Below are 12,581 nucleotides of genomic sequence, written 5' to 3' on the forward strand. Positions count from 1 at the left end.
AGCAAACATTAATTGGGGCAAAGTTGGCCCCTCACATCCCTGGACCATGGTGCTAGTGAACAGGCTACACTATTGATATCTTCGCCCCATTATTTAATATGGTCATAAAATGCAATTTCAGGGTTTTACAAAGCACTCGGGTTGGTTTATTTTGTGAACAGAACCACCCCTCAACAGCAACATAGGACAATATTATATGGTTACCTGTTATATATGTGTGTGTGTACATGTGTGTGTATGCATTCTCTCCAATAGTTTTTACACGCACACACGTGCACCCCACAATACCCCCACACCCCTCCTCCAGCGCCCCACACTTACTCAAGGCCAGGCTCAGGAGAATGATTCCCAGAAGCAGGTTGTCCATTTCCACGAAGATGGCTTCTCGTCCTGTATCTCAGAAGGTGCAGCGAGGGATGAGAGGGCTGTACGCGGACTGCCTCAGCCCCCCAGGCTTTCAGAGAGGATATGATGTCAGCAGTGCCTGCAGAGGGACCAGTGCAAGAAGATTAAGTGATGTGCTCAAGGAGCGCGCAACACACATTTAACTTATTATTAACAATAATGTTACTTTATTTTGTATGATCTTCTATTATTGCAGCTCTTTTGGAAACTACATCTTCACCCATAGAGCTGGGCCTTTAATTTTAATGGCAGAAATCAACTACATATGTCCTGTTCCTTTTGTATAGCGCTGAGAAATATTTTAAGAGCATCCCTTTATGCGAGATAGAAGAACTGAGGTGCCTGCACACATTTTCGAGTGAGGAAGCTGGGATGAAAGCTCTGGTTTGTTAGTACCAGACATAAAAAATGTAATCATAAGAATATAGTACAGCTTTGCACCCCAAAAAATGATGGCATTTTCTTCAAATTAAGTGGGCACCTTTTGCTATGATGATAAAACTGTTGTCTGGCTGCCAACGTTAACGAAATAATTCACTCATTAAGTATATGCAAATTAAAGTCATGGTCCAATAGTTAGACAAAGTTTCATCTATTTTTTAGATTCACCCTAGAAAAAAAATCTGACTGTCTACAAGATCAACTGTGAAGTTAATTCACCTAGTGTTATTAAACTGTGAATTAGTAACTCAAGTTATTTATAGAACAATAAAACTGGTAACACGCGAGACGGGAAAGGGGGATTATCAATTTCATAAAATGTAAAATAAGCCCCATTTTTGCCTTCTGTTAGACCCAACAGAATACTTCTTTATAAACCACCAAAGGAAAAAACACAGTCCCAACAGTTGCCCTGCTTCTCGCTGTGCAGTCTATGCACAGGTGAGGGTGTGCAGCTGCCACCAGGCAGGTGCTGTGTTTCTTCACAGGCTCTTCGCACCCACCAGCCCTGGTGAACCACCTGGAGAGTCTGCGAGAAACCCACCAGGGTGGGGGTCCCGTGGCCCAGAGACCACAAGCATCTTCTGTATAGGAGGTGTGCTCCTTTCCTAACCACAGCGCGACTTCCTCCCTCAGAGCGTTTTTGTTGGCAGGCGCGGATGCTGAAGCAGGGCTTCACCGTCTATAACACTATAAGAAATACACCTGATACATTTTAAGATACAATGATTCTGTGTGTAAACTCTGGCGGCGTCGTCATTTGCACTTATGAAACTGACCTCCTATATATGACCCTTATAGATTGCCTGCGCCTGTTGGTGCACACCACCCCTGTTTCCCCGCCAAGATCAGGCACTGATATTCATCAAAAACAGAACAAAGAAAGGCTAGTAGCAAAGAGTCGCTGGCCAAACATAATCCTTCCTTGTAGAAGTAATGTTCAAACTGAGCATCCTCACTGTGTCCAACACATTAGTGTGATAACTCACAGGTAATGCTGTGCAAAAGCACTACATGCTTCAATGGCCAACCCAAGCACTGACATGGACAACTCTCCATCATCGCCTTGGGTGAGTTATGTTTGTCCATTCAAGGGTGACCTTGACCCTGGAGGGTTGGGATGGATAACTACCATTGTCCACCAGGTTCTATGATGTTGTATCTGGTGGTTGCTTTAGTCTGACAGGGTGTTGACCCTTCCCCTATTGATTGGACTCTATCAGGCGATCAACGATGAAGGCAAGCTGGACTGGTATTGACTCTTCTTCAAGCATAGGACTGGTATTGAAGAAAAGCAGCACTGTGTTGCGTCAACGACAGACAACTGCACAGCACCAGATTTACAGAGTGTTGTCTGCTGATTACGTCATCAGTGGTGGCCATGAGGAAAATGGTTATTTAGCACAATGCACAGGCTTGGGCTGTGGTGCAAAGGCACACCAGCAGTGTTGCACAAAGGACTTGCACCCAAAGCAACACTCTTCAGTACAGTTTTCTACACTTCGAAAGGGCAAGCATGCTAAATGTGTGCTTATATATAAAGCACATATCTTGAAATGTGTAGGTGTCCTACACAAACAATTGGTTGCCCTCTTGTGCCTGGTTTCACTTGTCATTAGGTTTTGACGCAAAGCCAGGTCACTCTATTTTAGTTGAGTGGGTTTACATCAAAACGCTTTCTGCTTGTGCTGTGTTGACCCAAACATGGGCCCTTTGCGTTGATTACTATAGGGTTGATACTGTAGAAGGGTCAACTTTGCAGGCTAAAATAGCATTAGCTCACAAATCTTGATTGAATTTGCAATTCAAAAAAAGCTGCAATTTCACCGCTTTACTTTGCACATGTGCCCAGTCACCACATAATAAATCTGCCTCTGAACCTAGACCAATGGGAATAATATATTTTCGCAGATTTACAGAGAGGATGAACAATCTTAAATGTAGCAGATATAGAAAGACGCTGGTCTGGTCAGTGTTGTACAGTTTTTTTTTAATTATTGAAAATAGAATGATAAGACACTTCCCAAAAGAAGCTTGAAATCAAGTGTGGTATACATCTACCATGCATCCTCAGGACCATGCTTTAGATCAAAATTCAACTGATACTGCCTGGAAGCATTAACATTCTGTGGCCTGAGGTTTCCACTTGCTATGGTGATGTCAGTGGGTTGCTCTTCTGATCAACTTTCTATGGTGCTGAGTTGTGCCTGTCTGGTCAGACTGCGTTGGTTTGAGCTGTTTCCCAAGACAATACAGCCTGGCCCCTGCCTTTGCTACTATAATAGTGCAATTTGAAATTAATTACCCACAAGAAGCAGGGTGAAAACTAATCTGCAATCAACAGTTTACTGCTCAAAACAGATTTGGTCAGAAATGAAACTTCAAGGTAATGAACTAGTCAAGCTGCCCAAACAACTGCCCAACAGAGTGGAGTAGAATTATATAATGTAGTCTCTCCACCCTGTTTACCATTAGAGAGGAAATACATTCTGACCACCCTCAAGTGCAGGATTTAGTATGTAATCAGACCCTTGAGTCCCAGTCTAAGACTGAAAGATACGGGCCTGGCTGCACCACTAGTAAACACATAGGCCCATATTTATGGGCATAAGGCAGCGCCGCAAGTCTTCTTTCTGTGCTGCCATACGCCAATGTCAAACAGCAGGAATACACTGCATTTATGAAATACGGTGCATTCCTGTCCTTTCCCCTTGAGCCGGCGCACAATGTGCTGCCTAGCGCCAACGCAGGCCTCCTTGCACTATGGTGCAAGGGTGTCTGCATTGCATGCAGGATTGTTTTTGTGCAGGAAGGGGCACCTTACTCTACAAATACAATCCAAGGAGATGTTTTCCTCTTTCTACATGAATGCAGCCCACATGGAAAGATACTCATTAAGTAAATGTGTGGCAGCGTCTAAATCTATGGGTGTTGCATGGGAAAACCCACCGCAACGCCCATGGAATGCCCCCTGGCACAGAGTAAGGCAATGCAGCAATTTGCACCACTTTGCCTTGCTCCAAATCTATGAGGCCACCAATGTCATATCTATTGGCTTGTCTATTGCCAATGCTTATTTATTTTCATGTTTCCCATAATCTTGTTGAGACTGGTTGTGCTGATTTTCCGTTATGAATATTTTTTGGGAGTACTACCGTGCATCAAAAACATTTTAGTAGATGATGCTTCAAAGAAATGGCACCTAAAATTTCACATTAGTTTAGCAAAACATTATTTTGTAGTTCCATTTTTTGTGAACATTTAATTTGAAGTAAGGACTTATAAATCTTGCTTTCAAACTTCTGCAAATATTTGCATCTAATCAGAGAGCATAATACATAGCCTCATATTGTTAATCTTTGGAAATGTGTGTACACATTTTTGTACTGGGACCACTGTCAGCAGATCAGTCCGAGCTTACAACATTTCCTTAGAGCTCAATAATAAACAAAAATCATAAAATACCACAGCACTCATAAAAAAAGGTCAAATCCTTAGTGAGCATATGTAGATGCATAGATTTGAGTCCATAGATTTATGTATCCAAGATACAAGAGTTTATTCTGTAGCAGTGCAATCATTCATGTATTTCCAGATGCTGTATGACAATAGAAAAAGGCACAGTTGCACAGAGTACCATTCTTTTTTTTTAGGTACGGGCAAAGTAAGTGATTAAACTAGAGTCACAGGATGTTGAGCTGATGCAGAGACTGGAACTCAGTTCAGCTTTGGCCATAATACCTTTCTCCTGCCCGAGGACTGAGCTCATCGTCATCTATACCATCCTCTAGTGAGCAATTTGTGTGCAAATGTACTTTGGACCTGGAGTTGTTTGCTGCCCAGTCACTGCGAACAAAAGAAGTTTCTGAGAGTAGCCTGTGTTTGTAAGGGGATATCAATGATGAAAATGTAAATTAATGGGAAGTGGAGTGGGGCCCTAAATCACCAGGGGAAGGCAAGCAGCCCCAAAGCCTCAATGTCAGGAGGGCATGTTTGCCATTCATTCTATTCTTGATGAGTCTGATCCTCCTCCTTCCAGGGGTGTAGCTTGGTCAGTACGATGGGGGGGGGGGGGGAATGTGTGAAGACGTGTACATTTTCTTCATTTGTGTGTGGTTTTGTTTTTGGTAATGTGCTACATGTGAACTTACTAGTACAGTTTTTGGCTGTGTAGGAGGCTGGCCTGGTGTGTGGTGGGTACCTATGGTACTAACATCTTATACCAGGTCCAGGTATCCCTTATTAGTGTAGTGTAGTCAGTGTCTAGAAGCAAGGCTCTCTAGAGGTAGCTGTGGACAAGCAGCCAAGGCTTATCTAGGAGACATGCAAAACTCATACAATACAACTGTAGTCACACTTAGTACTTACACACATGAAAGAAAACACTCAGTGTTACAAAAATAAAGGTACTTTATTTTGGTGACCCAAATACCAAAAATACTATAGAGACTATGCTCCCTTTGGAGATAAGCAATACACAAATTATATACACTAGTATGCAGAAATAGGCATAAAAACAGTTAGAAAACTACAATTAGTGAAAATCACAATAGTTAGAAATGGGCATGGGAGAGCACAAACCATATACTAAGAAAGTGGAATGCGAAAGTCGGTCACCCACCTAGGCAATTGTAGTGTGTAGAGGGGAGCTGGGAGCACTAGAAAATCCCAAAGGTAAGTACCACAACCCACCCCAGAGACCAGGAAAGCAGGAGTAAATCACAGTAACTTTCCAAGAACACACACATAATGAGAAGAATTACGCAAAGCCCAGAAGAGACTGCAAGACACCAAAAGTGGATTCCTGGACAAGAAGACCTGTGAAGAAGGGGACCAAGTGCAAGAAGCACAGAATAGTCCAGGAAGGGCAGGAGCCCCTACCAACCCAGATGAAGGTGCAAAAGGTGAACCACCGGTGAAGAAGTCAGAATTTAGAACAGGTGCAGAGCACATGGCCTGTTTGAGTTCCTCAAAAGCTTTTTGACAGCTGGGTTTTTAGGCATTTTCTTGGAGGTGAGGTCATTAAGAGGGGCAACAATGGAGCCATAGTTCTTAATTAATCTCCTGTAATACCCAGTGAGACCTAAGAAGGTTCTGACCTGGGTCTGTGTAGCAGGGGGAGTCCAATCCAAAATGGGTTGTATCTTCCCCTGTAGTTGTTGAATCTGTTCCCCACCTACTAGGTGTCCCAGATACACCACTTTCCCCTGCATTTTGAAGCCTTGATATTAAGGCCTGCATTCTGCAGCACCTCCAAAACTTTCCAAAGGTGGACCAGGACCAGGAGGTCATCCCAGGTGGAGCTAAAGACAGCTATATCATCTATATATGCTGCACTGAAGGCTTCCAGACCTTAGAGGACTGTATTCACCAACCTCTGAAAAGTGGCAGGTGCATTCTTCAGACCAAAGGGCATTACTGTGAATTGGTAGTGCCCTCCAATGGTAGAAAATGCAATTTTAGGTTTAGCATCTTCTGACAACCTAATCTGCCAATAGCCTGCAGTAAGGACAAAAGTGCTAAGATACTTGGCAGATGTCAGTGTATCAATGAGCTCATCTGCCTTAGGGAGAGGATGAGCATCTGTTTTAGTTACTGTATTGAGCCCTGTTGATGCTAATGCACACATGGACAGGATGACAAAAGGAGGGGGGGGGGAGCAAAAAAAAGGGAGCACAGGGTCCATCACAGCACCAGCAGCAGTGGGTCCTCTGCCGGCTATGGACCCCCAGGGTCCGCACATTCTTGGCGATGGCACGCCACAACCCTTTCTTCTGATGTGCGCTGACCTGCAGAGGAAACACAGACAGAAGGACACCATGAACCATACAATCCAGCCTGTCACACAAATGGCCTACATACTGCATTTGCCCCTCATCAAGCACACACGGCCCATACCTCTGCATTCACATTGCCTGCAGCCATATCCCCAACCCAAGTGACGCACTGCTAGCAAACACATACATCTACATGCAGCCATGTTGCATGCAACGCACCCATGATGTACCCACCTGTTGGTCTGGAGGCTCATACAACTGCCCATACAGGGGTAGGACCCCATCCACAAACCTCTCCAACTCCTCCGACATGAAGGCTGGGGCCCTTTCCCCTGTTGCACAGGCCATAGCAGGTTCTAGACACAGGTCACAGCAGCACATCCAGTGGAGATGTCGTTGAATGGAAAGTCAGGAATCAAGTGAAGTGGTAGAAAGAAAATGGCGGTCACGGCCGCGGCGGTGAACACCGTCACCGCCAGCGTTGATCATCACTGGTACTTGTACTCCATAGAGCCCCATCTTAGCCAATGAGGAATTACACGGTGGTGCAGACCGCCTTCCGCCATGATGCCTAACGCCGGTGGCGTGAGGTCACTTCTACCTGTCCCTACATACAGGACAGGCAGTTGCCATTTTCTACTGCTAGTACTCATGTATCAAATTAAAATGTGCGTAATTGGTAGCGACTATACACACCGAGACAATTCTAGTGTCCTACATACACACATGCTCTGTGTACTCTGATGTTGTGTGTCCATAGGTCTTGTTGCCACACCCATTTTAGTTTTGGCTCACTTAGATACCAACCACTGTGGAGGAATAGGAGGAGGAGGCAAGCAGCCGTGTACAGACCCCTTGTGGGCTTGGCTACACTGGAGGACAGGCACATCATACTCACCTATCGTCTGGACAGGGCCACAATCACAGAGTTGTGTGCACAACAGGAGCCTGATCTGCTACCTGCTATCCGTTGCACCACAGTCATTTCCCCTCTAGTGCAGGTACTATCAGTGCTTCATTTCCTGGCAACTGGTTCTTTCCAGGTCACTGTGGGCTTGGCTGCAGGAATGTCACAGCCAATTATCTCGATTGTGCTTGGAAGGGTTTTGGCTGCCTTGCTCAAATACATGTGCAGCTACATCGCATTCCCCCAGGTTGATGATTTTCCCACTGTGAAGGCTGGATTCTACGCAAAAGGACACATACCACATGTGATCGGGGCTATTGACGGGACTCATATTGCCTTAGTCCCTCCCAGGGCCAATGAACAGGTGTACAGGAATAGGAAGAGTTTCCACTCTCTCAATGTCCAGATGGTGTACCTTGCTGACCACTACATCTCCCACGTCACTGCTACATATCCTGGATCTGTTCATAATGCCTTTGTCCTGAGGAATAGCAGCTTCCCACAGGTGATGGCATGACTACAGCGGCACAGAGTGTGGCTTATAGGTGAGCTTGAGTCCCCACCCAATGTATGTCAGTGTGTGCCACTGGAGTCATTTACCATGCCATTGTGCATGGCTAATGTGTGTCCCTCACTTCTTCCAGGTGACTCCGGCTACCCAAACATTTTCTAGCTGTTGACCCCTGGTAGGAATCTGAGAACAGGGGCTAAAAACCAGTACAATGATGCTCACGGGTGGATCAGGAGGATTGTGGAACGCACCTTTGGTCTCCTGGAAGCCAGATTCAGGTGCATCCATTTGACAACTGCATCCTTATGCTACTCCCCTGAGAAGGTCTGCCAGATTGTGGTGGTCTGCTGCATGCTGCACGATTTGGCCCTCAGACACCATGTACCCTATCTGCAGGAGGAGGGGGGGTGACAATGCACCTGTGGCAGTAGTGGATACTGATGACAGTGAGGAGGAGGAAGGGGAGGAGGATGTGGACAACAGGACACATATCATTCAGCAGTACTTCCAATGACACTCAGGTAAGACTGTTGATCTTTACATTTATCTATATACATGATGTGCTGTGTGGCTGTAGTAATATGCCAGTCACTACCTTTGGCTACCAATTGACTGTCACCTATGCTTTCCCTTATTGCAGATGTTGGTGTGGTTACAACAGTGTACTGATGTGATGTTTACAGACTGCTGAGACACATTTGTTGGATAGATTCACACATTACAGGACATTTGCACAGGATCATGAGGTTCCATACAGTTCAATACATTGCACATTTCTTTCTGATAAAGCACTATTACTCAAGGTGAGTTCAAGGGTGTTTATCTGTAAATAAGATATTCAATGCAAAGTGCAATAGAGTGGGGTGATGGTTGGGAAAAGTCCAGTGAAGTGGGCCAGTCTGTTTGTAGCACAGGTCCAGTGTCCAAGGGGCCATAGGAAGAGGAGCAATGGCAGTCCAAAGTGAACAAGGTGACTCAGTGGAACACAAGGGGGACATTCTAGAGAGGCTCATTTCCTGGCAGTGGTCTTGGTCTTGGCAACTGTCTCTGGTGTCTGTCTGGGTCGTATGGAATGTTTGCAGGGTGGTTCACCTTCTGCAGGGTGGGGGGGGGGGTGCGTGGCCTGTGAGTCCTGTGTCAGGGCCTCCTGTCCACTAGCTGCAGCAAACGTGGAGTGCTGGTCAGTACACTGGCTAGTGGTAGGGGCCCGATGGTGTGCTGGGTACTCTTGCATGATGTTCACCATGTCACCCAGCACCCCTGCAATGGAGGCAATGGTAGTAGTCAGACCTGCAATTCTTGCTTGACCTCCTGGTGGTGTTCCCCCTGCAGCCACTGGTTCTCCTGCATGATGTTGAACACCAGATCCATCCTGTCCTATGATTGGTAGTATGCCCCCACGACATTTGTGACTGCCTGCTGGCAAGTTGGTTCCCTGGGCCTGTCCTCCCCCTGGCACACAGCTGTCCTACGACTGTCCCTGGTCCCCTGAATGGTGTGCCCACTCCCACTTACAACAGGACCCTCATAGTCTTGCCTGTGTGGAGGTTTGGGGGTATTGGCTGGCTGCTGTGGTGTTTGAGTATGAGGGGGCGGCCCTGTGGTAGACTGACTGTGGGATGTGGTAGCCGACAGACCAGTGGTCCCAGATGGGCCAGGGAGTTCATCCAGATCGAGACCTCCAGAGTTGCTGTTATCACTGAGGGCATATTCTGGTGGGGGACTGACTTGCCATGGCACCTCCTCACCGCTGACATTGGCTGGGCACAAGTGGGGATGTAAGTGATGTGTTAGGGTAATTGTCTGTGACGTATTCCGCATTTCTAGCTTTCCCAATGATATTGGTGTTGCCCTCCCACCTTTGGTAGGGTATGGTGATGTATTGTGGGATTGGTAGTTCTCTATGCTGTCCAAGCATTGGTGGTGGGTGTGCATGCAGAGCTGGGAGGGATGTGCTTGCAGTGGGTATGACATGCAGGAGTTGACATTTAGGTGTGGTAATTGGGGTAGTGCACTGTGTGAGATGGAGTGGGATGAAGGGAGTCAGGGTGAGGGGGTGAGATGGCATGCGGGTATGGGGTGGTGGTAGGTTGTTAATGGTGACTCACCAGTGTCCAGTTCTTCGGCTACTCCAGTGAGTCCCTCAGGATGCAGTATTACCAAGACTTGCTCCTCCCATGCTGTCAGCTGTGGAGGAGGAGGTGGGGGTCCACCGCCAGTCCTCCTGATTGCGAGCTGGTGCCTTGCTGCTGTGGAACGCACCTTCCCCTGTAGGTTGTTCCACCTCTTCTGAATGTCATCCCTTGTGCGTGGATGTTGTCCCACGGCATTCACCCTGTCCATGATTCTCCGCCATAGCTCCATCTTCCTGTCCTTCAAAAAGCTGTGGCTCTATCCTGACTATTTCCTCCACCATGACCCGCAACTCCTCATCAGTGAAATGGGGGTGCCTTTGTGGGGACATGGGTGTTGTGTGGTGTGTGTGTGGTGTGCAGAGGGTGATGAGTGATGTGGTGGGGTGTGTGGTGCAGGGTGGAAATATGGGTAGTTGTAGTATGTGTGTGCAGTTGTCTCTGGGATTGGCGTGGCAAGGTGTAGCAGTCTTCTCGTGATTGCAACGGTTTCTGGGTGTTGTGGGGGGGTGTTTTATAGTGCTGTTGGTGGGTGTGTGCAAGGTTTGTTTTTTTGTTCTGGCCAATGTTGTCTTGTTTTGTTTTTGGGTGGCAATTTCCGCCATGGCGGTGTGCACCGCCAATGGTGTACTGCCGTTGAATGTCCGCTGTGATGATTCGTGGGTCATTATTTGGAGGGCATTGTTTTGGTGGCATAAAGGTATGGCTGCTAGTTCCGACAGTTTATTATGTTCGTTGGGTCTGGCGGATTTGTGGTTGTGGCTGGTTACTGTCAGTTTTGTGTGTATGTCATAATCTGGTGGATGGATGTTCGCCTCCGCAGTAGTATGTTGGCGGCAGTCACCGCGGCGGTATTCGGAATTTACAGCCAATATCATAATGAGGGCCTCAGTGTTACAAAAATAAAGGTAGTTTATTTTGATGACACAAATACCAAAAAATACCATACAGACTATACTCCCTTGGGAGGTAAGTAATACGTAAATTATATACACTAGTATGCAGAAATAGGCATAACAACAGTTAGAAAACAGTGCAATTAGTGAAAATTACAATAGTTAGAAATGGCCCGAGCATCACTACAACAGAGGCTCCCACGCCGCCGGAGAACCACTCAGGAAGCTGAGTGTCGCAGGATAGAGTGCTGGGGGTTGGAGCTTCAAGATGTATGATGATCTTGGAGGAAGGATGCCAACAAGCTTTGGCAGCTGCAAAGGACGCGGTGTACAGGAGTACTGTCTTGCGTGGGTAGGCAAGATCTTACCTCCACCAAAGTTGGACATCTAGAAGTGAGACCATCGGGACCACTTCAGTCCACCACCCTTGATGCAGGATCCATGCAGCTTAGCAGGAGAGGGGATCCACGCAGCCGGTTGTTGTTGCAGTTGGTGCCTGCAGAAGCAGGGGAGTGACTCCTTCACCCCAAGGGAGATTCCTTCTTTCTTCTGATGCAGGCTGAAGACGGGCTGTGTGAGAAAGTAGCCTCTTTCTAGCCTTGTTACCCCCACTTTTGGCCTGTTTGTGAGTGTATGTCAGGGTGTTTTCACTGTCTCACTGGGATCCTGCTAGCCAGGGCCCAGTGCTCATAGTGAAAACCCTATGTTTTCAGTATGTTTGTTATGTGTCACTGGGACCCTGCTAGTCAGGACCCCAGTGCTCATAAGTTTGTGGCCTATATGTATGTGTTCCCTGTGTGGTGCCTAACTGTCTCACTGAGGCTCTGCTAACCAGAACCTCAGTGGTTATGCTCTCTCATTTCTTTTCAAATTGTCACTAACAGGCTAGTGACCAATTTTACCAATTTACATTGGCCTACTGGAACACCCTTATAATTCCCTAGTATATGGTACTGAGGTGCCCAGGGTATTGGGGTCCCAGGAGATCCCTATGGGCTGCAGCATTTCTTTTGCCACCCATAGGGAGCTCTGATAATTCTTACACAGGCCTGCCACTGCAGCCTGAGTGAAATAAGGTCCACGTTATTTCACAGCCATTTTACACTGCACTTAAGTAACTTATAAGTCACCTATATGTCTAACCTTTACCTGGTAAAGGTTAGGTGCAAAGTTACTTAGTGTGAGGGCACCCTGGCACTAGCCAAGGTGCCCCCACATTGTTCAGAGCCAATTCCCTGAACTTTGTGAGTGCGGGGACACCATTACACGCGTGCACTACATATAGGTCACTACCTATATGTAGCTTCACAATGGTAACTCCGAATATGGCCATGTAACATGTCTAAGATCATGGAATTGCCCCCTCTATGCCATCCTGGCATTGTTGGCACAATTCCATGATCCCAGTGGTCTGTAGCACAGACCCTGGTACTGCCAAACTGCCCTTCCTGGGATTTCACTGCAGCTGCTGCTGCTGCCAACCCCTCAGACAGGCATCTGCCCTCCTGGTGT

At 46.8% G+C, this 12,581-nt stretch overlaps 1 protein-coding gene across 1 annotated transcript in view; it reads right to left on the reverse strand.

Moving 5' to 3' along the window:
- The window catches only part of CD8A (CD8 subunit alpha), a 44,996-nt gene extending 44,573 nt beyond the window's left edge, over positions 1-423 (reverse strand). The window contains exon 1 of the mRNA XM_069204452.1: positions 322-423. Coding sequence (XP_069060553.1) covers positions 322-367 — 46 coding nt within the window. The 5' untranslated portion in view covers positions 368-423. The remainder of the gene's footprint in view (positions 1-321) is intronic.
- Positions 424-12,581: the final 12,158 nt, after the last annotated feature.

This window comes from Pleurodeles waltl, chromosome 1_2 (genome assembly GCF_031143425.1).
Source record: "Pleurodeles waltl isolate 20211129_DDA chromosome 1_2, aPleWal1.hap1.20221129, whole genome shotgun sequence".
NCBI classification, from domain to species: Eukaryota; Metazoa; Chordata; class Amphibia; order Caudata; family Salamandridae; genus Pleurodeles; species Pleurodeles waltl.